This window comes from Polypterus senegalus, chromosome 2 (assembly GCF_016835505.1).
Source record: "Polypterus senegalus isolate Bchr_013 chromosome 2, ASM1683550v1, whole genome shotgun sequence".
Classification (NCBI taxonomy): Eukaryota; Metazoa; Chordata; class Cladistia; order Polypteriformes; family Polypteridae; genus Polypterus; species Polypterus senegalus.
The window spans coordinates 115734928-115757118 of record NC_053155.1 but is presented as its reverse complement, the minus strand read 5'-3'; the positions used below and the strand labels follow the sequence as shown (position 1 = coordinate 115757118).

At 39.0% G+C, this 22191-nt stretch overlaps 1 protein-coding gene across 1 annotated transcript in view; it reads left to right on the top strand.

Moving 5' to 3' along the window:
- The first annotated feature begins 14502 nt into the window (after window positions 1-14502).
- The window catches only part of cblb (Cbl proto-oncogene B, E3 ubiquitin protein ligase), a 234183-nt gene continuing 226494 nt past the window's right edge, over window positions 14503-22191 (top strand). The window contains exons 1-2 of the mRNA XM_039744429.1: window positions 14503-15565; window positions 21284-21534. Coding sequence (XP_039600363.1) covers window positions 15398-15565; window positions 21284-21534 — 419 coding nt within the window. The 5' untranslated portion in view covers window positions 14503-15397. The remainder of the gene's footprint in view (window positions 15566-21283; window positions 21535-22191) is intronic.

Sequence of the window (22191 nt, the reverse complement as noted above, 5' to 3'; positions counted from 1 at the left end):
AGTAAGTAGTGATTCACACACATAGAGCACATAGAAGATCAAATACAAAACAAAGCATTTAACGTGCTACTTTAATTATGATGTGATTTGAGAAACTGGTTAATTAAACGATTTTAAGATGAAGTTTATGATGTTCTACTTTAATGACAAAATAAACTACGTGATTAAAGTGGAAATGTCGAGATTGAAGTTGATATTTCGTGCTTTATCCTCACTGTGTGCCTTTTTTCTCTGTACCCTAATAAGCTTTCATATGACACTCAGACAGTGGGCTTACAACTCGGCTTTTCACGGCGACTTTGATATGTGACTTCTTTTTATTTCCGCACTGTGCGATTTGTGAATGTGAGCTTTCAAGTTTCTCCAACACGCTATGTCACTCGATCAACTTCCTTTTGTTGATTATACCACGGTTTATTTGAACAAATAGTATGTTTTTCCTTTGCCTCCACTTGGTATTCGCTGAAATTCTTATATTTTCCCCGTGCTTTTCCCATTTTCACAGAAGGCTGCGCCTAAGGGCAATTTATATTGATTTACATATTCAAATAGGCGTAATTCTGGGAGGATTTGGGGCGTTACATAATGTGCGTGCACGAGCGTTAGTTTTCACGCTGGTCGGGATTTATGTAGCGGAAGAACGTGGAAGTTGGAGTACGCACAGATTCCTGCATCTGGATTTTTCTGTGCGTAAGCACATTTCAGCTTTTGTGCTTACGCCATGTTATAGTGCGAGTTCTACGCACGGCGTTATACATGAGGCCCCTGGAGTGCGGCAGTGGCTACAGGTTTTCATTCTAACCCTTTTCCTAATCAGTGACCAGTTTACATTGCTAATTAACTTTTTCCCCATCACTTTAATAGCCCTGTTAGAAGATTTCAGCCATCTGAATTGATTCCTTTCTTCATTAAATGACAGTCAAGCAGAAAAGAAATGTGAAACTAACTAACAGATGACCAGCTAAACTGGGGCTTCAAACTCCAACCAATTTCACTCCAATCACTTTCTTAATGGGAAGCCAATTCTTGCTGTTAATTAAACCCGTTGTTTAATTCCATGGCTTGTTGTGGCTGTCATTCTGCCACAGCACACATTTCGAAAACTGTTGTTTTTCTGTTCTTTCTAAGAGCACCGTCAAAATGTTTTGGTGACCTGAGAGATCAACCATACCAAGAACATCACCTTTCTTTAATTTCAGATATTGTGTAATGGGCACAGGGGAGCTGGTCATGTGGTGGCTTGTTTTGTGTCTCATTATTATTTGACTGCTAATTAAAGAAAATGAAACAACTATGGGGCCCGAGTCAAGTTAATTAAAAGAAGTAATCAGTAGCAAAAACTGGTCACTAATTAAGAAGATGGTAAGAATGAAAACCTGCAGCCACTGAGGCACTCGATGCCTGGAATTCGCCACCCCTGTCCTAGCCTTTATAGTGCTTATGGCAGTCCCTTGACAGTGATGGGCAGGTGACTTCACCTCTTGGAAGATAACCCACGGAACATAAAAGAGGTACATGGTGTGGCGAGTGGCTGGGGGTGGTACCCAGCCAGGACGCCCTGAAGGACCGGAGGAGTGCTTATGCCTCCTCCAGACTACGAGGGGGCGACCACCCTGGTGGCTTTGGGGACCACGGGAATGGAGCTTAGACGCTCAACCCTATAGGGGCCCGTGGTCCTCAGCACTTCCGCCACACCCAGAAGTGCTGGGGGGAAGAAGACCAGGGACACCTAGAGTGTTTCTGGGTGCGCAGTTGGTACTTCCACGACACTAGGAAGGGGTGGTGGAGGCTCATCAGGAGGCACCTGGAGCATGTCTGGGTGATTATAATTATAAAAGGGGCTGCATTCCTCTATTCAATGGTTGGAGTGGAGTTGGGGGTGTAGAAGGACGAGCTTGGAGGAGAGGAGTGGAGGCGGTGAAGAAGGCATTGGTTAAGAGGCCTGGACTTTGGGGGAATGTTTTGGGTTGTGTGCTGTGTGTTTCCACTGAAAATGTATAATAAACATGTGTTGGGTTTTGTACCTATGGTGTCTGCCTGTCTGTGTCAGGGCTGCTTCCCAGAACAGATAAACAGAAACTAAATGACCTACAATATAAACATAAACAAAGGAATCAAAATTAACAAAATTAATATAAAAATGACTTTGAACCCCAGTCAGAGGAGGAACCCTGGCTGAAATATAATTATTAAGTCTGAAGAAAAGTCTAGTAAACATTTGATCATTAAAACAGCATGTTAACACCGTGTACCTCATACAGGAATGTACATACTATATAGCTCTCAGATCTGAAGAACTACATATTTTGAATGAAATAACTGAATGCCAGTCCTAGTATTTAGCATCTTAATGTCCTTCTGTGTCAGTCAGTAAGTGTACACAGTCTGTTTCTAAGATGTAATCACTGAGTGAGATCATATGCTCTTTACTTCCAAATGGTAATCATCATTGTTATAAAATTATAATTTCCAGGGAGCACATAATGAAAGTTTTTTAAAACTTGGAGGAAAATAAGTGATCCCTTTTGTGAGCACCTTCTTGCCGACATAATATGTCATTTAAAGTTCAGGTGGTGGCTTATTAATCTGAAGAAAAAATAAAAGCTACAACAGCACCTGGGGCCTCATGTATAAATGGTGCGTACAGAAATGTTGCGTAAGAACGTTTCCATGTTCTAATCGCGATGTATAAAACCTACACTTGGCATAAAGCCATGCACTTTTCCACGGTACCTCATACCCTATCGTACGCAAGTTCTCCGCTCGGTTTTGCAGACTGGTGGCACCCAGCATCAAAGCAGAGCTACTGTTCCTGTGTGGTTATCCTTTATTTTCCTGACATGGCTTTATAAATACACTGAAATTAATTGCTTATTGTTTATTAGTGTAATGCATCTAATTGTAAATTACCTGTAACAATATAATGGTCCAGGGAATAGCCATAGTATTCCAAATACCATAACTGCTTTAGCGTTGTTACTCTCACTGCACCATCTTCTTCTTCTTTTTCTTCTTTCAGTTGCTCTCGTTAGGGGTTGCCACAGCGGATCATCTTTAACCATATTCCTCTCACTACACCACTCGGAGTATTTATATCACTGTATCTAGTGGGGAATCACAGCAACAGCTGATTGGAAAGAGAATTATCGGTATACAGTATCAAGCACAAAGATTTTCATGTATGGACCTCGCAGTTCAGAAACAGTTTCATCCCAAGAACTATAAACGCACTCAATCAATTTCTCCTTGTAGAACTGTTTGTACTTATAAGTACAATCACCTCACTGTAAACTTGCACTACAGTTATAATATTGCACAACCTGCGCCACTTTATATAGCGCGTATTTATATATGATGACGATATCATTTTTAAGATGAAATGCATCAAATTATGTTGATTATATTATACAGATAAAACTTTTACTTCATTTAAATAATCTGTATTGTTAATAATTAAACATGTGAGGACACGGTGCCGCAGCGCTAGCAAGTTCATGTATTGTTCTTGCCTTGCACTGTATATTTGCTGAGGCTGGCGCGACACTGGAAGGATAGATGGATAGAATAATTAAACACGTACTATGAAGATATTTCAATGTTCCTTAAAAGTTTTGAAGAATCGTCGCTATACGCTTACAGATGGCTTAACGTCTATTACAGAGCTGATTGTGTGGTGATTGGATATTTTGGGAAAGAAAAGTAAAGACAGGAATTGCAGGTTAGTATGTTTGAAAGAGACTGCTACAATAAATTATTTCATCGAAGGTCGCGCATGGCACAGCAGCATTTTGTGTGAGACATGAACAATCACTGCTCCATTGTGTTCTCATGTTTAATAACATGCTTTCATTCCAATCATCATGAAAATGATATCACGTATACATCTCAGTATTTTAATTATTCAGAGAGCTGTAATATCACAAATGTAATGGATTCTGTGTCCTGTCGGAGAAAGAGAAAGAAGGGAAGCACGTAGTGATTCACACACATAGAGCACATTGAAGATCAAATACAAAACAAAGCATTTAACTTGCTACTTTAGTTACGATGGGATTTGAGAAACTACTGAATTAAATGATTTTAAGATGAAGTTTATGATGTTCTACTTTAATGACAAAATAAACTATGTGATTTAAGTGGAAATTTCGAGATTAAAGTTGGCATTTCGTGCTTTTTTCCCACTGTGTGCCTATTTTTTTTTGTCTGTACCCCAATAAGCTCAGACGGTGGGCTATGACTCCCTTTTCATGGCGACTTTGATATCTGACAACTTCTTTTTTATTTTGGCACTGTGTGACTTTGTGAACTTGAGCTTTCGAAGTTTCTCCCACATGCTATGTCACTCGATCAACTTCCTTTTGTTGAATATACCACTGTTTAAATCAACAAATACTATGTTTTTCCTTTGCCTCCACTTGGTATTTGCTGAAATTCGTATATTTTCCCCCATGCTTTTTCCATTGTCTTTTCACAGAAGGCTGAGCTTAAGGGCTATTTATATTGATTTGCATATTCAAAGAGGCGTAATTCTGGGAGGAGTTGGGGCGGGACAGCACGCGCGTGCACGCGCATTACTTTTCACGCTGACCAGGATTTATGTAGCGGAAGAACGCGGAAGTTGGCGAACGCACAGATTCCTGCATCTGGATTTTTCTGTGCGTAAGCACATTTCGGCTTTTGTGCTTACGTCATGTTATAGTGCGAATTCTACACACAACGTTATGCATGAGGCCCCTGGTCTTTAGTAACTGTGATAACTATACATAAATAAAATCTCCAAAGGGTTCTACAGGTACCTCCCACAGTTAAACGATATGCTATTTAGTTTGCTTGGCCAAATGACCCCAATATAATTGAGTTAGTGTGGGTGTGTGAGTCATGAAGTATATTGGTGCCCTGTCCAGCACTGGTTCCTTACTTTCCTAGAATATGTCTTTATGAACCTGTACTGGAACAAACTGTTTTGGAGAATGAATGAACTTGGATTAAAAAGATGAACTGTATGTCATACATGCGTGTTAAAGAAACCCAATGAATATGATGTATTACCTTTCTTTCCTATGAACTTCTGGGGCAGAAGCTGGCATTGCCATCTAACAAATGTCAGAATTCTGAATTTGAATCCTAGCCCTGACATGATCTGCGTGGAGTCAGAATGTTCTCTTCATATCTTTTTGTTTTTTTTCTCCCACACCTTTCACAAGTCATGTGAAAAAGTAAGTACACCTTTAGATAAAGACAATGCAATAATGTATTCACAGATATATCATTCCATTCCCCTCTTTGGAAATAGTGAGTACACCCTTGGTTCTAATAGTAGCTGGTATTGCCCCCTTTGGCAGAAACTACCTCAAAAAGGCATTTCATATAATTGTCTAGCAGTCCCAGACATTGACTAGGAGAATGTTTTTCTCACTCCTCCTCCACAGTTCTTTCTTCTGTGTTATGTTATGTAATGGACAGCCGGGTCCCATGCCCGGTTGGGACGACCCTGCTGTATATGGTCCGGGGGAGCAGCCATGGACTTCTCAGTACCTCCCCCGGGATGCTTGGTGGCAGCCTCCCTGGTTGATGATGCCTCAGTTTCCTGCAGGATTTCATGGGAAATGGAGTTCTCCCCAACCCTGTGGGGACCCAGGATGGCCGCCAGGGGGCGAGGCAGAGATAGTTAAGCCCAGCTGGTTTAATCATCGGCCCCACACGGGGGTGCAATTGGGAACAGGTGAGCAAGCACCAGGAGCACTCCTGGGAGGGCCATAAAAGGAGCCAGCAACCACCACTCTGGGCCAGAATTGGGAGGAAGAGGACGAGGTTGCCTGAGAGGAGTGGTGGTGCCAGCGGAAGGATTGCTGTGTTTAAAGTAAAGCACTTTGAGCTACATTTTTTTGTATGAAAATGTGCTATATAAATAAATGTTGATTGATTGAAAGTAAGGTGCTTTGGGACAGTGTTATACCTGTGGGGTTCATGGGGAAGACGTGCCCCACAGGGGAAGAGTGTTTGGACTGTGTTTAAGTGCTGGGACTGTGTTGGGCCTGTGGGACATGGGGAAGATGTGCCCCACGGCTGAAGAGAAAATAAAAAGATTTCTGTTCAATTTATACGTGCCTCAGTGTGAATCTGTGTCGGGTTGGGCGCTTATATAGCGCCTTATTCAAAGTTAGAAGAGTATATTGTGTGTATAGCTTGTTTCAAATGTTCCCGCAGCATCTCAATCTGATTTAGAGCTAGACTTTGAGTTGACCAGAACCCTCCATTTGTTTCTTTTCAGACATTCCTTGGTGGATTTACTGATACAGTATGTTTAAGGCCATTGTTACTTAGCAAAGTCCATCAATGGAGCTACAATCTTCTGATAGGTCTCAAGTTATCCTCAAGCACGATTTGGTGCAATGAAGAATTCATAGTGAATTCTGTGAAGGTGAGCTGCTCAGGCCCTAATGCAGCAAAGCAGTCCTAAACTATAATATATTGACCACTGTAACAAAACACACAAAAACAAAGTCAAAGGGTTGGGGACCATCGTCGTTTAGCAGTGTATACTGGCACAATTGAATAGGTCTTTACAGACTTGAGTCCAGAATAGAACTGACTAATACAGAAATGGTTGGCATATAACAAGAAAGTGGCCTTTTGGGATCGGAGTGGCATCACCTGGAGTTGGGACCTTGAGAGGTGGAACCGGAAATGACATAATGAGGTATTCTTTAGCTGGAAGTGATTATTGGACTGGTTCTTCAGTTGTTCTTCAGGTAAAAGAGGAGAAAGAGTTAGAGTGCAGTGCCAACCCCTGGTCTAGCGGTAACATACAATTATTGGAACCTGTAAACTGTATCCCAAAGTGTGGTTTGCATGTGTGACATGACCGTACTTTACAGTTGGTATCAGATTCTTCTGGTCAAATGCTGTCTCTGGTATTCACCAAACATTTCTTTATGTATGTGGCCAAATAACTCTGTCTTTGAGTTATCTGCCCAGGCCACAATGTTCTGACGGGGCCTCATGCATAACACCATGCGTAGAATTCACAGTAAAACATGGCGTATGGACAAAAGTGGAAATGTGCATACACACAAAAGAATTCAGATGCACAAAACTGTGTGTAAGCCAACTTCCACGCACTTCTGCTACATAAATTGCGGTCAATGTGAAAACTAACTCTCATGTACTCACCTAAAACCCCACCCCAACTCCTCCCAGAATTTTGTATATCTTTATATGCTAATCAATATAAATAGCTCTTTCTATTAAGTGTTCACTTAAAAGACAATGGAAAAAGCTTGTGAAAAAGAAAGTTTTCAGCGAATGCAAAGTTGAGGCAAGAAAAAACATACTATCTCTTGGCTTAAGCAGTGGTATAAACAACAAAAGGAAGTTGATCAAGTGATACAGAGTGTGGAGACACTTGAAAATTCAAGTTCAGTGCCCAAAATAAAAAAGAAGTGGTCAGATATCAAAGTCGCCATGAAAAGGTGAGTTGTAGCCCAGCATCTGAGTGTCATACGGAAAAATAGAGAGAAAAGAAAAAAAAATAGGGACACAGTGAAAAAAACGTCAAATGTCCACTTCAATCTTGTAGTTTATTTTGTCATTAAAGTAGAATGTCATAAACTTAATCTTAAAGTCAATGTTTAATTTACTGGAGTTTCTCAGATCCTATCGTAACTAAAGTGGCACGTTAAATGCTTCATATTCTATGTGTTCTTCTATGTACTTTATGTGTGTGAATAACTACATGCTTCTTAAATGGGCTTTCTCTTATGCCGACAGGACACAGAATCCATTACATTCATGATATTTCAGCTCTCTAAACAATTTAAATGCTAAGTTGTATACTTCATATAATTTTCATAACGATAGGAATTAAAGCATGTATTAAACATGGGGGCATAGTGGCGCAGTGGTAGTGATGAGCTAGAGCCCCGTCTAGAGATTGTTCCTACCTCCTGAAAGATGCTTGCTGCGCTGTGTGCGACCCTCGATTAAATAATTTATTGCAGCAATTCTGTCTCTTTCAAACATACTAACCCCCAATTCCAGTCCTTCCTTTTCTTTCTCCTTGTAACCAATCACCACACAATTAGCTTTGTAATAAATGTCAAGCCATTTGTAAGCTTAGAACACTGATTCTTCAAAACTTTAAAGGTTCATTGAAATATCTTCGCTGTACATGTTTAACTATTCCATCCATTTATCCATCCAGGGTTGCACCAGTTCCAGCAAGTGTACAGGTGGAGGTAGAAACAATCCCTGAACGGTGACGCCAGCTCATCACTACTGCTGAGCCACCGCGCCCTCACATGTTTAATTATTATCAATATACATTACTTAAATTAAGTTAAAAATGTATCTGTATGATGTAATATACATACTTTACTGTATTTGATCTTAAAAAATTATATCAAGAGCTCCAAGAAGATAGCACTTGGAAATCTAAATTGACTTAGAAGCGAGTCGTCATCATATATAAATATGCGCCTTCTTCTATTGAATTAAATTCCTTTATTATTGTATAGTACAATGAGATTCAATATGCAAATTCTCCATAAACTTATTTTCCTATAAAATGATAAAATGACAGTAATAATAACAATAATATTGTGTGCCCAACTAAGTTGAGCGTGTTAAAGTTGTCTGTGAAGGGCTCCCTGTTTAAACGCGGCTACCAGTCGTGAACTGGGCCCTTCGTCGCACAGCATTATGATTTTTTATAATGGAAACAAAATTACAAAAGAAAACCCTTGGACATTGATTCGATACGAACGGCCTACTCGGAATCACTGTCCGAATAGTAATTATGTAGTGGTGTGGTAGCATTTCTGCTTCTGTCCGTTCACAATCCATCTCGTTTTCATGACGTTATCGTTTCCTCTCACGATGTCTTCTCAATCTTTCTCCAATCTCGCAGGTTGCTTTGTGGCAATCCAAAGAGTAAGGCAATATACACGGAGCAATGGTTATAAAAGGGGGACATATAGGTATCCAGGCTCTTTAAAGCATAAATAGGGATCACTTCACTGACATGTGAGCAAGCCACGGTACAACTGTGAGACGCGCAGCACTCGCCGGTTACAACGTAACAATAATAATTTCCTGAACGTGCTGTTACGTTGTCATTCATTTTACCCACTGTCTTTCTTTCACTCATATGTTACGTAGGCACGTACCTTTTATCTTCGGCAATCTCATTCTCTAACCAGGCCTCAGGAGCTAACCAGCGTAACACTGTCCACCACCTCTTTCATTATTCCGGCACATTGTTGACATCCGTGAGTAACAACAACGTACTAAACTGGAAGGTGGTCTACGCATGCGTGGAATTCGTGGACAAACATCAAGATCTAAATGAAGATCTCTTTAGTTAATTTAAAGCACAACAATTTGTTTAGTTTGAATGTTTGTGTTTTGAGGTGTGATTGGAGTACTACAGTCTTCAGTAGTATAAGCCTGGAGGAGATTCTTAATGCAATGCTTATGTTTTAGCTGTCTCTCTACTGCCATCTAGTGCTTCTTCTTCTAATTCATTCGCGGACAAACAAAGATCAAGATCCAAATGAAGATTATATATAGAGATGAAAGCATGTACATATAGTGGAAACTGTGAAATGGTGCATAAAGTGGCTCAGGTTGTGCAATATTACAATTGTAATACAAATTTTCAGTAAGGTAACTGTACTTATAAGTACAAACTGTTCTACTGGGAGCACTTGATGGAATGACTGAGTGGGTTTAGAACTCTTGGGATGAAACTGTCTTTGAACTGCGAAGTCTCTAAAGGAAAGGCTTTAAAGCGATTGCTGTAAGAAAGAAATTCAAATAGACTGTGAGCATGGCTGAGGCAGCATGTGCTAGATGCTGCATCCTGATAATCCTTTTTCCCATCAGATATTGTAGAGTTGTGATTCCACATTCAGATACAGTGAGTTAAAATACTCTCAGTGTTGCACTGAGAGCAACAATGCTTTGGCAGGTATGGCATTTGGAAAAATTTGGCCATTCTGTGGATAATTATATTGTTACAGGTTGATTACAATCAGATGTCTTAAACTAATAAACGATATGAGATTAATTTCAGTGTATTTGATAAAGCTGCTTCAGGGATGTGAATCTAAAAAATAAAGGGAAACCACACAGAAACAGTAGCACTGCTTTGATGCTAGGTGCCACCAGTTTGCAAAACCGAGCCGAAAACTTGCATACGAAATGGTTTGAACTGGTGTGAAAATGTGTGTGGCTTTACGCCAAGTTTATTTTTTATACATCGTGAAGTGAGCGTGGAAATGGGCGTACACAACATTTTTGTGCACACGCACCATTTATGCATGAGGCCCCTGGTCTTTGCCTAAGTCTACATGGATAAATCTTACCTTGCCTTAATGTTTTTTCTGAAAAGTAAAGGTTTCCTCCTGGCACATCTCCTATGTAGATCTCATTTGTGCTGCCTCTTTCTATTGCTACACTTAATGCTACCTGTAGGTCCCATGATGAAATTCTAGGACTGTCAGACTTGTTTTGGCATCTTGCATTCTGCTGTCAGATGTTTGAAATCTTTTCTACTTATAGATGATCTTGCGAATAGTGGAATGGTTGATTTTGAATTGTTTGGAGATTAACCCATCCTGAGACAAAGTTCTCCCAGCTCAAGTCTGTTTTATCTAGGTGTGAGGTGCCTGGAGTTGTATAGGGTAAATAATATATTTTTATTTGGAACACATGCATTTCATGTGTGTTCCGTGTCTACAATGATCTGGGAAAATATACAGTAGGATGACAGGAAATGCAAGGCAAGTAATGTTGAACACATACTGCATCTAAAACAAAAACTTTTTTCATGTTATAGTACTAGTGACAAAATTTTGACATGAAGTGTATAATGTGTCAAGACTGAAATTCAAATATCAAATAAACTCACAAAAGATACACATATAACAAAATAAGTGCGCTTTTATTCAAGAATATAACCGAAGGAAAATAAATCGGGTTAGGGTACAACACTGACATGACTGCTTGTGTGGTTTAGAGGTAAGAACTGCTGACTCATAATTAAGAGGAGTGAGAATCTTCCGCATATTTTTCACTTCGACATAATGGAAAATAAACAGTCATGCATTAGCATATATAAACTAATTAAATAGAAAAAAGGAAAAACATTATTTTAAGTCTTCAACAAAAATATAACACGTATGTTGAGTCCTTCTCAAAAAGAATTTAAATAATAATGTTTTTCCTTTTTTCTATTTAATTAGTTTTATGTCTATTTATGCTAATACATAACTTTTTATTTTCCATAGAGGTTGCCAGTTCGATTCTGGACGCTCCCCAGAACTACAATTTTGAGTAGTGAGCTGTTCTTATTGTTAATATTATACTGTAGAATAAAAACAAACATTTGATTTCAGTCTGTAACAGCCGGTGTAAATGTATGGTACTTGTAAAGGTTAGTGTTTTTTTTTATTCAGTTTTATTCTCGCAATCACAAACCTTGGCAAGCTCTGTAAGCCCTGCTGTTTCATTGAACGACATGCATGTGGCAGATTGACTGGTAGGATGACACCCAATCTGTTGCTGCATCCAAACGGTGCCATCATTTGCCTTTATGCCTGGTGCAGCTGCGTTGTTCTTATGTATGACTGGACGTTTCTTGTGGGGATGGCTTCTGTTCTCTTTCTCCAATGTAGAACTCTCATTCTCATCTGAGTTCACCTCTGTTATAGAACGTCTTTTTTTAAAAACAGCAGTGTCAGATCAGGGGGAGCAGCTCACTACTGAAAATGGTAATTCTGGGAAGTGCATGGGATTGAACCAGCAGTTCTTGCCGCTGCAACACCCAAGTGGTTGTATCAGCGTCATGCCCTAACATGATTTCTTTTTCTTTGGTTTTATTCTTTAAAAAAAGTGTACTTTTGTGAAAGTGTTTATTTGATATTTGGACTTCAGTCTTGACACATTATATACTTCATGTCAAACTTTTGTCATTAGTACTATACATGAAAAACATTTTTGTTTTAGATATGTTTTCAACATTTCTTGCCTCGCATTTCCTGTCATCCTACTGTACATTTACTCAGATAGTTGTAGACACGGAACACACATGAAATGCATATGTTCCAAATAACGATATATTATTTACCCTATACAACTCCAGGCACCTCACACTGAGAAAAACAGACTTGAGCTGGGAGAACTTTGTGCCTGTGTTGAGCTGCGGCTGTGGGTGAATGAGATAGCAGGCTGCTTGTGCTGATTCACACATTTGCAAAACAAAAGAAGCTAATGGAGAGGTGCGAAGGAATTTAAGGTGACCTGGGATTACAAGTTTTTTCATAGGTTTCAGGGATTCTAATGTTAATAAGTCCACCAATTGGCATAGTGCTGAGTTGATCAAGTGCATATTTTTAGCAATTATTCTTTAATTGTTCTGGTGCTAAAAGTATCAAGAAAAAAACATCTGGAGCAGTGACTGCAACTTTTGCAACATAATTGCACACCTCCACACACTGTATTGTTAGAGCTTTTGATCAAGAATAATGTGGTTGTTGCTTTGCACCCCTTGTATTTGCCTGATGTCACTCCCTGTGTCTTCTTTTTGTTATTGAAATTAAAATTGAGACTGAAAGGAAGGAGATTTGCTACCATGGAAGAAATACAGGAAGAGTGGCCGGTGGTTCTAGACATGGTAACAAAAGATGAGTGCAAGAAATGTTAGCAGGAATTGAAGAAGCGCTGAGACAAGAGTATAGAATCTCACTGAGAATATTTTGCAGGTGAATAAAATAGAATTTCTGAAAGTTTTATAATAAAGTTTTTTTTAACAATTCTGGGAATTTTTGGTTCCCCCTTGCATGTTAAAAAAAACAAACAAAAAAAGACATTTCATGGGGTGTACTTACTTTTTCACCTGGCCTTAAGCGTTAGGCTATTTCTCATGTAATTTTCTAACCTGCTTAATTCAGACCATGGTCGTGCAGGAATGGGGGCTGGAGCTTATCCCAGCTGGCATAGGGTGCAAGGATGGACAAAATAGGGCCAATTTACCGTCGCCAGTTCACCTAATATGCATATATTTGGACAGGGGAAGCAAACTCACAGAGTGAGAACATGCAAACACCATGCAGGGAGGATCTGAGTGGTAAACTTTAGTCTCCATACTGCGAGGCAGCAGCGCTACCACTGTACCGCCAAACTACATACTAGGTTATTTGGCACTTCTAAATTGGCACCATATGTGTACGCAAAGACGTGCACAATTGTGCTCTGCGATGGACTGGTTTGGTGCTTGCCTTATACTAAGTGCTGTCTGGATAAGCTCTGGCCCACTGTGAGTCTATACTAGACTGAGTAGCTTATATAATGGATGGATATTTTCATATGAATCTCTTAAAACCACAAATTTATTTTTCATTGAATAAAAATCTATTTTTTAAACCTGAATAGCATATCTTAAATGCTGCTTGTAATTTTCTTATTTTTCCTTTGTTCACAAGCACATATAATTTAATGAAAATTGTATTTATTTTTTCTCATACACAAACCTAAGCATTACAATTACCATAATTAACTGAACAATAACAACAAAGCAGGCCATCATCTTTTAAAAATAATTATTGGTTCCTTGTTTTATTTAACCCTGCTGTATTTTTAACATTTAACCTTTGTATCTTGTTTTAAAGAATAAAATATCTGATTTTGTAATTCACGTGATGCAACTGCGTTCTTCTAAAATTAAAATTAAAAGAGTAATTATGTTATAACATAAATCAGGTTAGCACAAGAAAAGTACAACGGACTAAAATGTTAACTAGATACATGCTGGTGACATACCACATTTTATACGACACCAGTGGTCCGAGCAAAAATAAACGGTAATATTTCGAACAGTTTACATAATGCGTTTGCAGAAACTTGACCCAATATTACAGTGTAATCCCTGAATAAAAGTTGTGCTGTACAAGATGCATAAACTTTTTATTTCCTAAAACAAGGCTTTTGACCGTGGGTCACACCACGGCTGCGCAGGAAACAAACTGGACGGCCAATACAATATTAGGCCTTTGCTCTCCTGCTTGCTCAGGCCTTGGCGGTCGAACATTACCTTTGCTCTCCAGCTCGCTAATTTAATGGCACGACCAACTCGGCCCTGGTCCATTTTTCTGGCTTTAACTATGCTGCTTCTTTCTAACTGTGTTCCACGTGCATTTGTGAATCACAAACTTTTTTTTAATAAGGAAAGCCCTCCCCCAGTTAGTTCTGCCAACTTCAACATGCAACACCCCATTCAGTGATTCCGGACAATGTCATACGGTGTTAAACTAGCTCAGAAGGGTGGAAAACATCTACCCCGCCTCCACGGTCGCTTTCGATTGGTTGTTCGGTTTCACATCATGGGGCATGCCTAACGTTGAATGCAAAAATATGATCGCTCATAGGTCAATCCACCTATCCGTTGTGTTGTGTAGTTTGTCTCTCCCGCCCCCATACTACCCAAGCCTTGTTTCCTAGCTTTCGAGAACATAGAGAATGAGTGGGACGCTGTTGCACTCAGTTTTGCTGTGTCTACAAAAACCTATTTCCAGCGTCAGCGTTGTAACAAAAGAAGAAGAAGAAAACCAAACGTTATACCATCTGGCAAAACTACAATCCGCCTTTGGATTTGTGTCCTTAAACGAAATGAGGCCCTGGCAAACGGTTATTGATACGTTTATGTGGTTCATTGACAGCGAGTAGTAAGTAGTTAACAGACAAATGTTGAATGCTTACTTTTCTTTCGTCTTTCCTTTTTTTTGGATTGTACCCGCTGGTAGATTGAACTCGGTGCTTAAAACATCTCAAGCCAGGCAATAAAGCATGGGAATAACTGAAATCTGTTTAATGTAAAGTCGCAGATTTCTATAGTGAAAAAAGATCAATTTAATGGAAGCAAGAAGTTTGTTTTCAATTTCGGGGTGACTGATCACAGTAAGTGTTCACTGACTGGAAGGAAGCAACAAAGGTGGTACCCCAAACTGGACCGACAGAGTCGTTTTGAAGGAAGGCGTTTAGATCTTTTGTTGTAAATTAGCAGAGAGCGTGACGACCGAGCTGAAATGTCATTTATGTACTGTACAGTTTCATGGTTTGTTCCTGCTGTTTTCGCTCTATTTACCCCTTCCTCATAGCATTAACTACCTGGACTGAACTGAAACCAAACATCCGAACCCTTGGTAGCAACCGGGTAAAACAGACTGTGGTTTGTAAAATACAGCGTGAACTTAAGCCGAAAAACAACTGAACAAGCCGGAATGAGTTCATTGACTTGTCTTCTTTCATATGCAGTTCGCTTTCCCTATTTGCTGAACAGTTAATCAGGCTGATGCTTAATTGATACGTGCAGTCATACTAATTCTCAAGTGTCTCGAAGATGGCAACAGCACTCGGAGGACGCAATCCGGGAAATCGCGGAGCGAACCCCAGAAAAGGCCGTATCTTGGGATTTATAGACGCCATCCAGGATGCTGTGGGACCCCCGAAGCAAGCTGCCGCGGATCGGCGCACAGTGGAGAAGACTTGGAAACTAATGGACAAAGTGGTAAGACAGGATGAGCTTTCCTGGTTTTACTTTTTTTGCTTTTTAAGTAACATTGGTTAGAAGATCAGGGATGTTAATATCTGACATCCAAGCCGCATGGATCCCGACAAACGAAGCACACAGACAGCAGCCCCTGGCACTATGCGCAGCCGCCAGTTCGTGTGTCTACGCTCTCTGGGCACAAGCTTACAGCTGCGTGTTTTCTGGCAACAGTCGATGTCACTTGGGGTTGTTAAATGAGGTTTGGCATCGCACATCTAGGTGGATTTCTGATTTTTTTTTCCTTTTTGTTTCGGGTTAGTTTTTTGTTTACTCATGTAGTATTTGCTAGAGAAAATTAATGTTATTTTTCATAGAACTGCCAGTTAAAAGGCGATCCATTCCAACGTGCGCGGTAGGAATTGACCAATGTACAATTTAGCATCTAGATTTTAGTTTGCGGAGTTAAACTTAACAGCCATTATTTTTGAAGAAGAAACGAAACCCATCGTCCCACGAAACGCTCTGTTATTGTCTGCTCCCCAGCCGGATATGCAATTGGCAGCTCGAATTTGGGGATGGGTGGTTAGTGGATGTTGGACCCTGACCGTTTTCTAGAAAACTCGCAAAGTAATATTTGTGCGGCGCAAAAGCAGAGAGACGCAAATTTCCAAAAGTTACCTGTTGCCCGCGACAGGGAAAAAAAGGCGAGATGCAATTGACCAAAAACGATCTGCAAATTTCGACCTCCCCTCCGTTATGGGACCGTGTGGCAACTTTTCTTCCTCTCCACTGCCAAACAATCATGCCCCCTTCTCCTTGAAAGCGGACACACTTTGTAAGGAGTTTAGAATTCTTTCCGAATAAGAATCATTTAAGCTTTTTTAACCTTAAAAGCCCTTCTGCAATATTGCCCTTCACATTATTTTTGCCTAGTTTAATTTAAACAGAAAAGTCATCTCATAAGTGTTATGGCCTTAAAAGCGCCCTTTGGTCCATGAAGAAAAAATATTTCGTGTTGTTGTTAATAATACAACATTAATTGTGATCCTCCACAAGATCGGAAACTTCTGACATTGTAGTTAATGTGGAAGAATCAGCCTGGAGAGATTGACCAATTTGAAAATAATAGGCTAAGTAACACTGCTTTGCCAGCCATTCAGTGACAAAAATATGCCAAACAGGTCTTAAAACACTTTGTGGATTTTCAGTCCCATCACAGTGACAGGGCACAAAAATGGAGTGAACCAAACAAAGGCCAGTTTTAAAGACATGCAGATGTGAAAAAAAGTACATGGCAAACTGCATGTCACACCTAACTTTGTGAAAAATAATAATTTTATTATTATAGTGCATTTCCCATGATCAGTGCACCTCACACAATTGCAGAAAGAACAGCAGGTTATATATAACATTGGATACAAATAATTTCTTCATAGAACATTAAAAACAGATAAATGCAGGGTATACAAAGCATTAAATATAATACAAACCGATAAACCAATGTAAAATCCTAAATACAACACTAGAAGAAAAGACTGAGCAAATACCATAATTTGTGATACAACACACACAAAAATAACCCTGAGCATCTGGGCAGAGAAGTAAACTGAAAGAAGGGGCAGATTGTTAGGTTCAGTGAAACACTAGGGACACAAGAAGATTGGGCAGATTGTTAAAGGTTAAGTTAGATGCCTTAACTGGAGAGAAGTAAGTTGTTTTTTAAAATAATTAATTGATTCTGCTGCTCTCAATAATTTAGGGAGGTCATTCTAAAGTGTGGATGCTACAGAGCTGAATGCCCTGACATCCATAGTGTGGGGGAACAACAAAATTGTCAGAATCAGAGGATCTGAGCAACCTCTGTACATTTAAGTGCAAGGTGCATAAGACATTTGAGGGGATACTGTATTAAGTCAAGCCTTGTGTTTTATAGCACTTTTCATAAAGTGCTTTTGTTTGAAGAAAATCATTTTTCCCATACATTGTAACTCTCTGCAGTCCATCTAAAAATAACGGATATTAGAGATAGTGGGACAGTACCTGCATTAGGACCCTACAGTATATCAGTGATAGGAATAAGATAAATTGAGAAATGTGCTAAAGGCCAAATACAATAGTTAGACTTGTACAATATTACGCATAGAAAGAGGGTGTTTTGCCAAGATTTTAATTTTCAGATCAAAGGCACATTACGGGGAGAGACTGAAAGAGAGAGACACTGTTGGTGTCAGTCATATAGTTCAATTAGCATTCTCTTATAGTATAGCTGCAAGGTTATGATGTTTTGATTACTGGGCATTGTATGTTAGCTGTAGGGTCTGGAAGCATATTTTGTAACAAGAACAGGTATGCCCTTCCAGTAAAATGTAACATTTAATATCACTTTATAACTAATTACAGTTACAAACATGAAGTTTGTATGCAATTTACATGTCCACCAAGATACAGAGTTTTATTTACTGGTCCCTATTCTGATTTCCATTCTGCTTAATTGTCTTTTCTAATTTATGAGGGTTTTTCACCCCAGTATAAAGAAAGAGTAAACAAAAGTAGCTTGCATGGAGCAGTAAAGTTTAGTAACTTAAAGAAGTACAGGCACTACATTTTTCTAAGTATGTAAATAATAAAATAGGATCCACAGAGAAGCGGATATCTACTTAAAGACATACTGAAAACGTAAAATAAGACTGATGTTTGGAACTATTCGATAGAGAAGGGTGATTAAAAATTTTACACAGAGCGATGGAAAAATTCAAAATAAAAAGCCCATATATATTGATAAGGTAAGATGGAAAGGTTTGTGCAGTGGTTACTGCTCCTGCTGTCTGTCTTTTTAAGTTTAAAAGACTGGGTCTAAAGCCTTACTTGGGTATGGCTAGATGTTTGGATATTGTCTCTGTAACTAAGGTTTTCTCCAAAGTTTTAAAAACTTCAGGTTACACTGGTGACTGATAAAAGTAAGCTACCCTGCCATGGATCCAGGGTTGATTTTTTTTGTGATTGTAGTTCTTTTCCACTGACTTCAACTTTCTGGTTAGCCTAAAGGTCATTTCTCAGACTTCCATGATGCAAGTAACTTAAATGGGGAGGTCGTATAAAAAAAAAAAAAGTGAAAAAGACTGGTGAAAACAAATATTTCTACTTGCTTGTCGTGCATGGCCCAAATATATTTGAATGTGACAGCATTTCGTTTACTACCAATAAAGTTTACATAGTTTGTAATCATCCTAATTAACCAAGGAATGCGTATAAGGAGTCAGAACCTATTTAGACAACAAAATGCACAAACAAGGGAATTCCTTTGAATGAAATTTTAGTGCAGTATTGTGTCCTCTCAAGAAATGTCTTACAGTCATATGTACTGTTGTGATTCTGAGTTACATAATAAGTTCCTAACAGTAAAATTCATATAGTCATACATACTGTCGTGAGTTTGAGTTACATAATAAGATCCTAACAGTAAAATTCATCCATCCATCTATCCATCCTGTTTCTGAACCTGCCTATCCAGGTTAGGGTTGAATGTAACCAGGACCTAAAGAAATTCATTATTGTTAATGAATAAAAATAATAAAAAATCAACTTGAAATGTTCTGCCAAAATTGAGCTTGTAGTCTGCTTTCAGTAGCAATCATATCATTATCTATATTTTTTATCCATGTTTCTCACAATGTGGAGAGATATTCTCCCGTTATTGATGTAGTCTTATGAGCTATAATTTCCAATGTGCAGAGCAGTACTGCAGGAGCTGCATAATGATGTATCTTATGGAGTGCTGTCCTGTCCAGGAATTGTTTCTTGACTTGTGCCCAGTGCATCCTGCAAGGGGCTTTGGTCCCTGCAAATCCGAACTGGAGAAGGGGGGGGGTACAGATAATTACAGGTGCCGGTCATAAAATTAGAATATCATGACAAAGTTGATTTATTTCAGTAATTCCATTCAAAAAGTGAAACTTGTATATTAGATTCATTCATTACACACAGACTGATGTATTTCAAATGTTTATTTCTTTTAATTTTTATGATTATAACTTGACAACTAATGAAAGTCCCAAATTCAGTATCTCAGAAAATTAGAATATCAATTAAGACCAATGCAAAAAAAGGATTTTTAGAAATGTTGGCCAACTGAAAGGTATGAACATGAAAAGTATGAGCATGTACAGCACTCAATATTTAGTTGGAGCTCCTTTGGCCTGGATTACTGCAGCAATGTGGCGTGGCATGGAGTCGATCAGTCTGTGGCACTGCTCAGGTGTTATGAGAGCCCATGTTGCTCTGATAGTGGCCTTCAACTCTTTTGAATTGTTGGGTCTGGCATATTGCATCTTCCTCTTCACGATACCCCATAGATTTTCTATGGGGTTAATGTCAGGCGAGTTTGCTGGCCAATCAAGAACAGGGATACCATGGTCCTTAAACCAGGTACGGGTAGTTTTGGCACTGTGTGCAGGTGCCAGGTCCTGTTGGAAAAGAAATCTGCATCTCCATAAAGTTCGTCAGCAGCAGGAAGCATGAAGTGCTCTAAAACGTCCTGGTAGACGGCTATGTTGACCTTGGACCTCAAAAAACACAATGGACTAACGCCAGCAGATGACATGGCACCCCAAACCATCACTGACTGTGGAAACTTTACACTGGACCTCAAGCAACGTGGATTCTATGCCTCTCCTCTCTTCCTCCAGACTCTGGGACCTTGATTTCCAAAGGAAATGCAAAATATACTTTCATCAGAGAACAAAACTTTGGACCACTCAGCAGCAGTTTTGTCTTTAGCCCAGGCGAGACGCTTCTGACGGTGTCTCTTGTTCAAGAGTGGCTTGACACAAGGAATGCGACAGCTGAAACCCATGTCTTGCATACGTCTGTGCGTGGTGGTTCTTGAAGCACTGACTCCAGCTGCAGTCCACTCTTTGTGAATCTCCCCCACAGTTTTGAATGAGTTTTGTTTCACAATCCTCTCCAGAGTGCGGTTATCCCTATTGCTTGTACACTTTTTTCTACCACATCTTGTCCTTCCTTCGCCTCTCTATTAATGTGCTTGGACACAGAGCTCTGTGAACAGCCAGCCTCTTTAGCAATGACCTTTTGTGTCTTGTCCTCCTTGTGCAAGGTGTCAATGGTCGTCTTTTGGACAACTGTCAAGTCAGCAGTCTTCCCCATGATTGTGTAGCCTACAGAACTAGACTGAGAGACCATTTAAAGGCTTTTGCAGGTGTTTTGAGTTAACTAGCTGATTAGAGTGTGGCACCAGGTGTCTTCAATATTGAACCTTTTCACAATATTCTAATCTTCTGAGATACTGAATTTGGGACTTTCATTAGTTGTCAGTTATAATCATCAAAGTTAAAAGAAATAAACATTTGAAATACATCAGTCTGTGTGTAATGAATGAATCTAATATACAAGTTTCACTTTTTGAATGGAATTACTGAAATAAATCAACTTTGTCATGATATTCTAATTGTATGACCGGCACCTGTAATGTTTATCTAGTAGAACATTTGATTACCCAGATTAAAATTCTGCGCCATGTTCATAAGATGATAATTTTATTGTAAGCTTTATTTATAACAATATCAAAGATTTCATATCCTTTAGGCATTTGCTGCCTACTGCATGTATTAAGAATAGTATTTCAGACAATATGATTTTAAGTGTAACTTCAAAAAAGTTTAAGATATTAGTGATTTGCATGTAATTCTGTGCTTTTTCTTTCCTTTTTAATGAATTCAGGTGAGACACTGCCAAAATCCAAAATTACAATTGAAAAATAGTCCTCCTTATATCCTGGATATTCTTCCAGATACTTACCAGCATCTGCGGCTTATATTGTGCAAGTATGAAGAAAATCAAAGACTTTCACAGCTGAGTGAAAATGAATATTTCAAAATTTACATCGACAGCTTGATGAAGAAATCAAAAAGAGCAATTCGACTTTTTAAAGAGGGCAAGGAACGAATGTATGAGGAGCAGTCTCAGGATCGGTATGTATTCTGTTGCTCTTCAGAGTATGTAAGTTGTCACTTGAGTTTGCTGTATGTGTTGAATTCGTGATCGGGCTGTGTAAGGGTAACAAGTTTCAGTCAGTGTAACTAATAAGAAAGGATAAAGACATGCATGAATAATATATCGGTCAGTATGGTCTTATGTCTGTGAAATATGCAAGTGAGGTTGAAGACAGAGGCTACTGAATGACATTATTCATTGGTTTTGCTCTAATTGCTTTGATTCTTTATGCTTGCATTGCATGGTGTTATTTTGTTTTTTACCAAGTTATATTTAGAAAAATTAATTACAAAGTTTGAAAAGTACATACATGGGCTGTTCTAGAAAAGCGCAAAATGTTGGATCTCGGGATCAAAAAGTGTGTTAACTGCTGAACTTTTAGTGCATTCCTTCTATTGATGTCATTTGTGAGGCCTTTTTGGATGTACATTGTTTAGAGGCTCAGATTTTTCTATTGCTTGTTTGTTATTCTTAAAAAAATTATAAATATAATACAGGTCAGTTAATTGAGAGAGAGAATATTGATCTAACAAAGGGAATGATTAAATTGCAGAGTTGTTAAGTTAATAAAAAAGAGACCTGCACATGGACGTGAATTGAGTAGCCATGGACAAAGTGCAGAATAAAGCAAATGC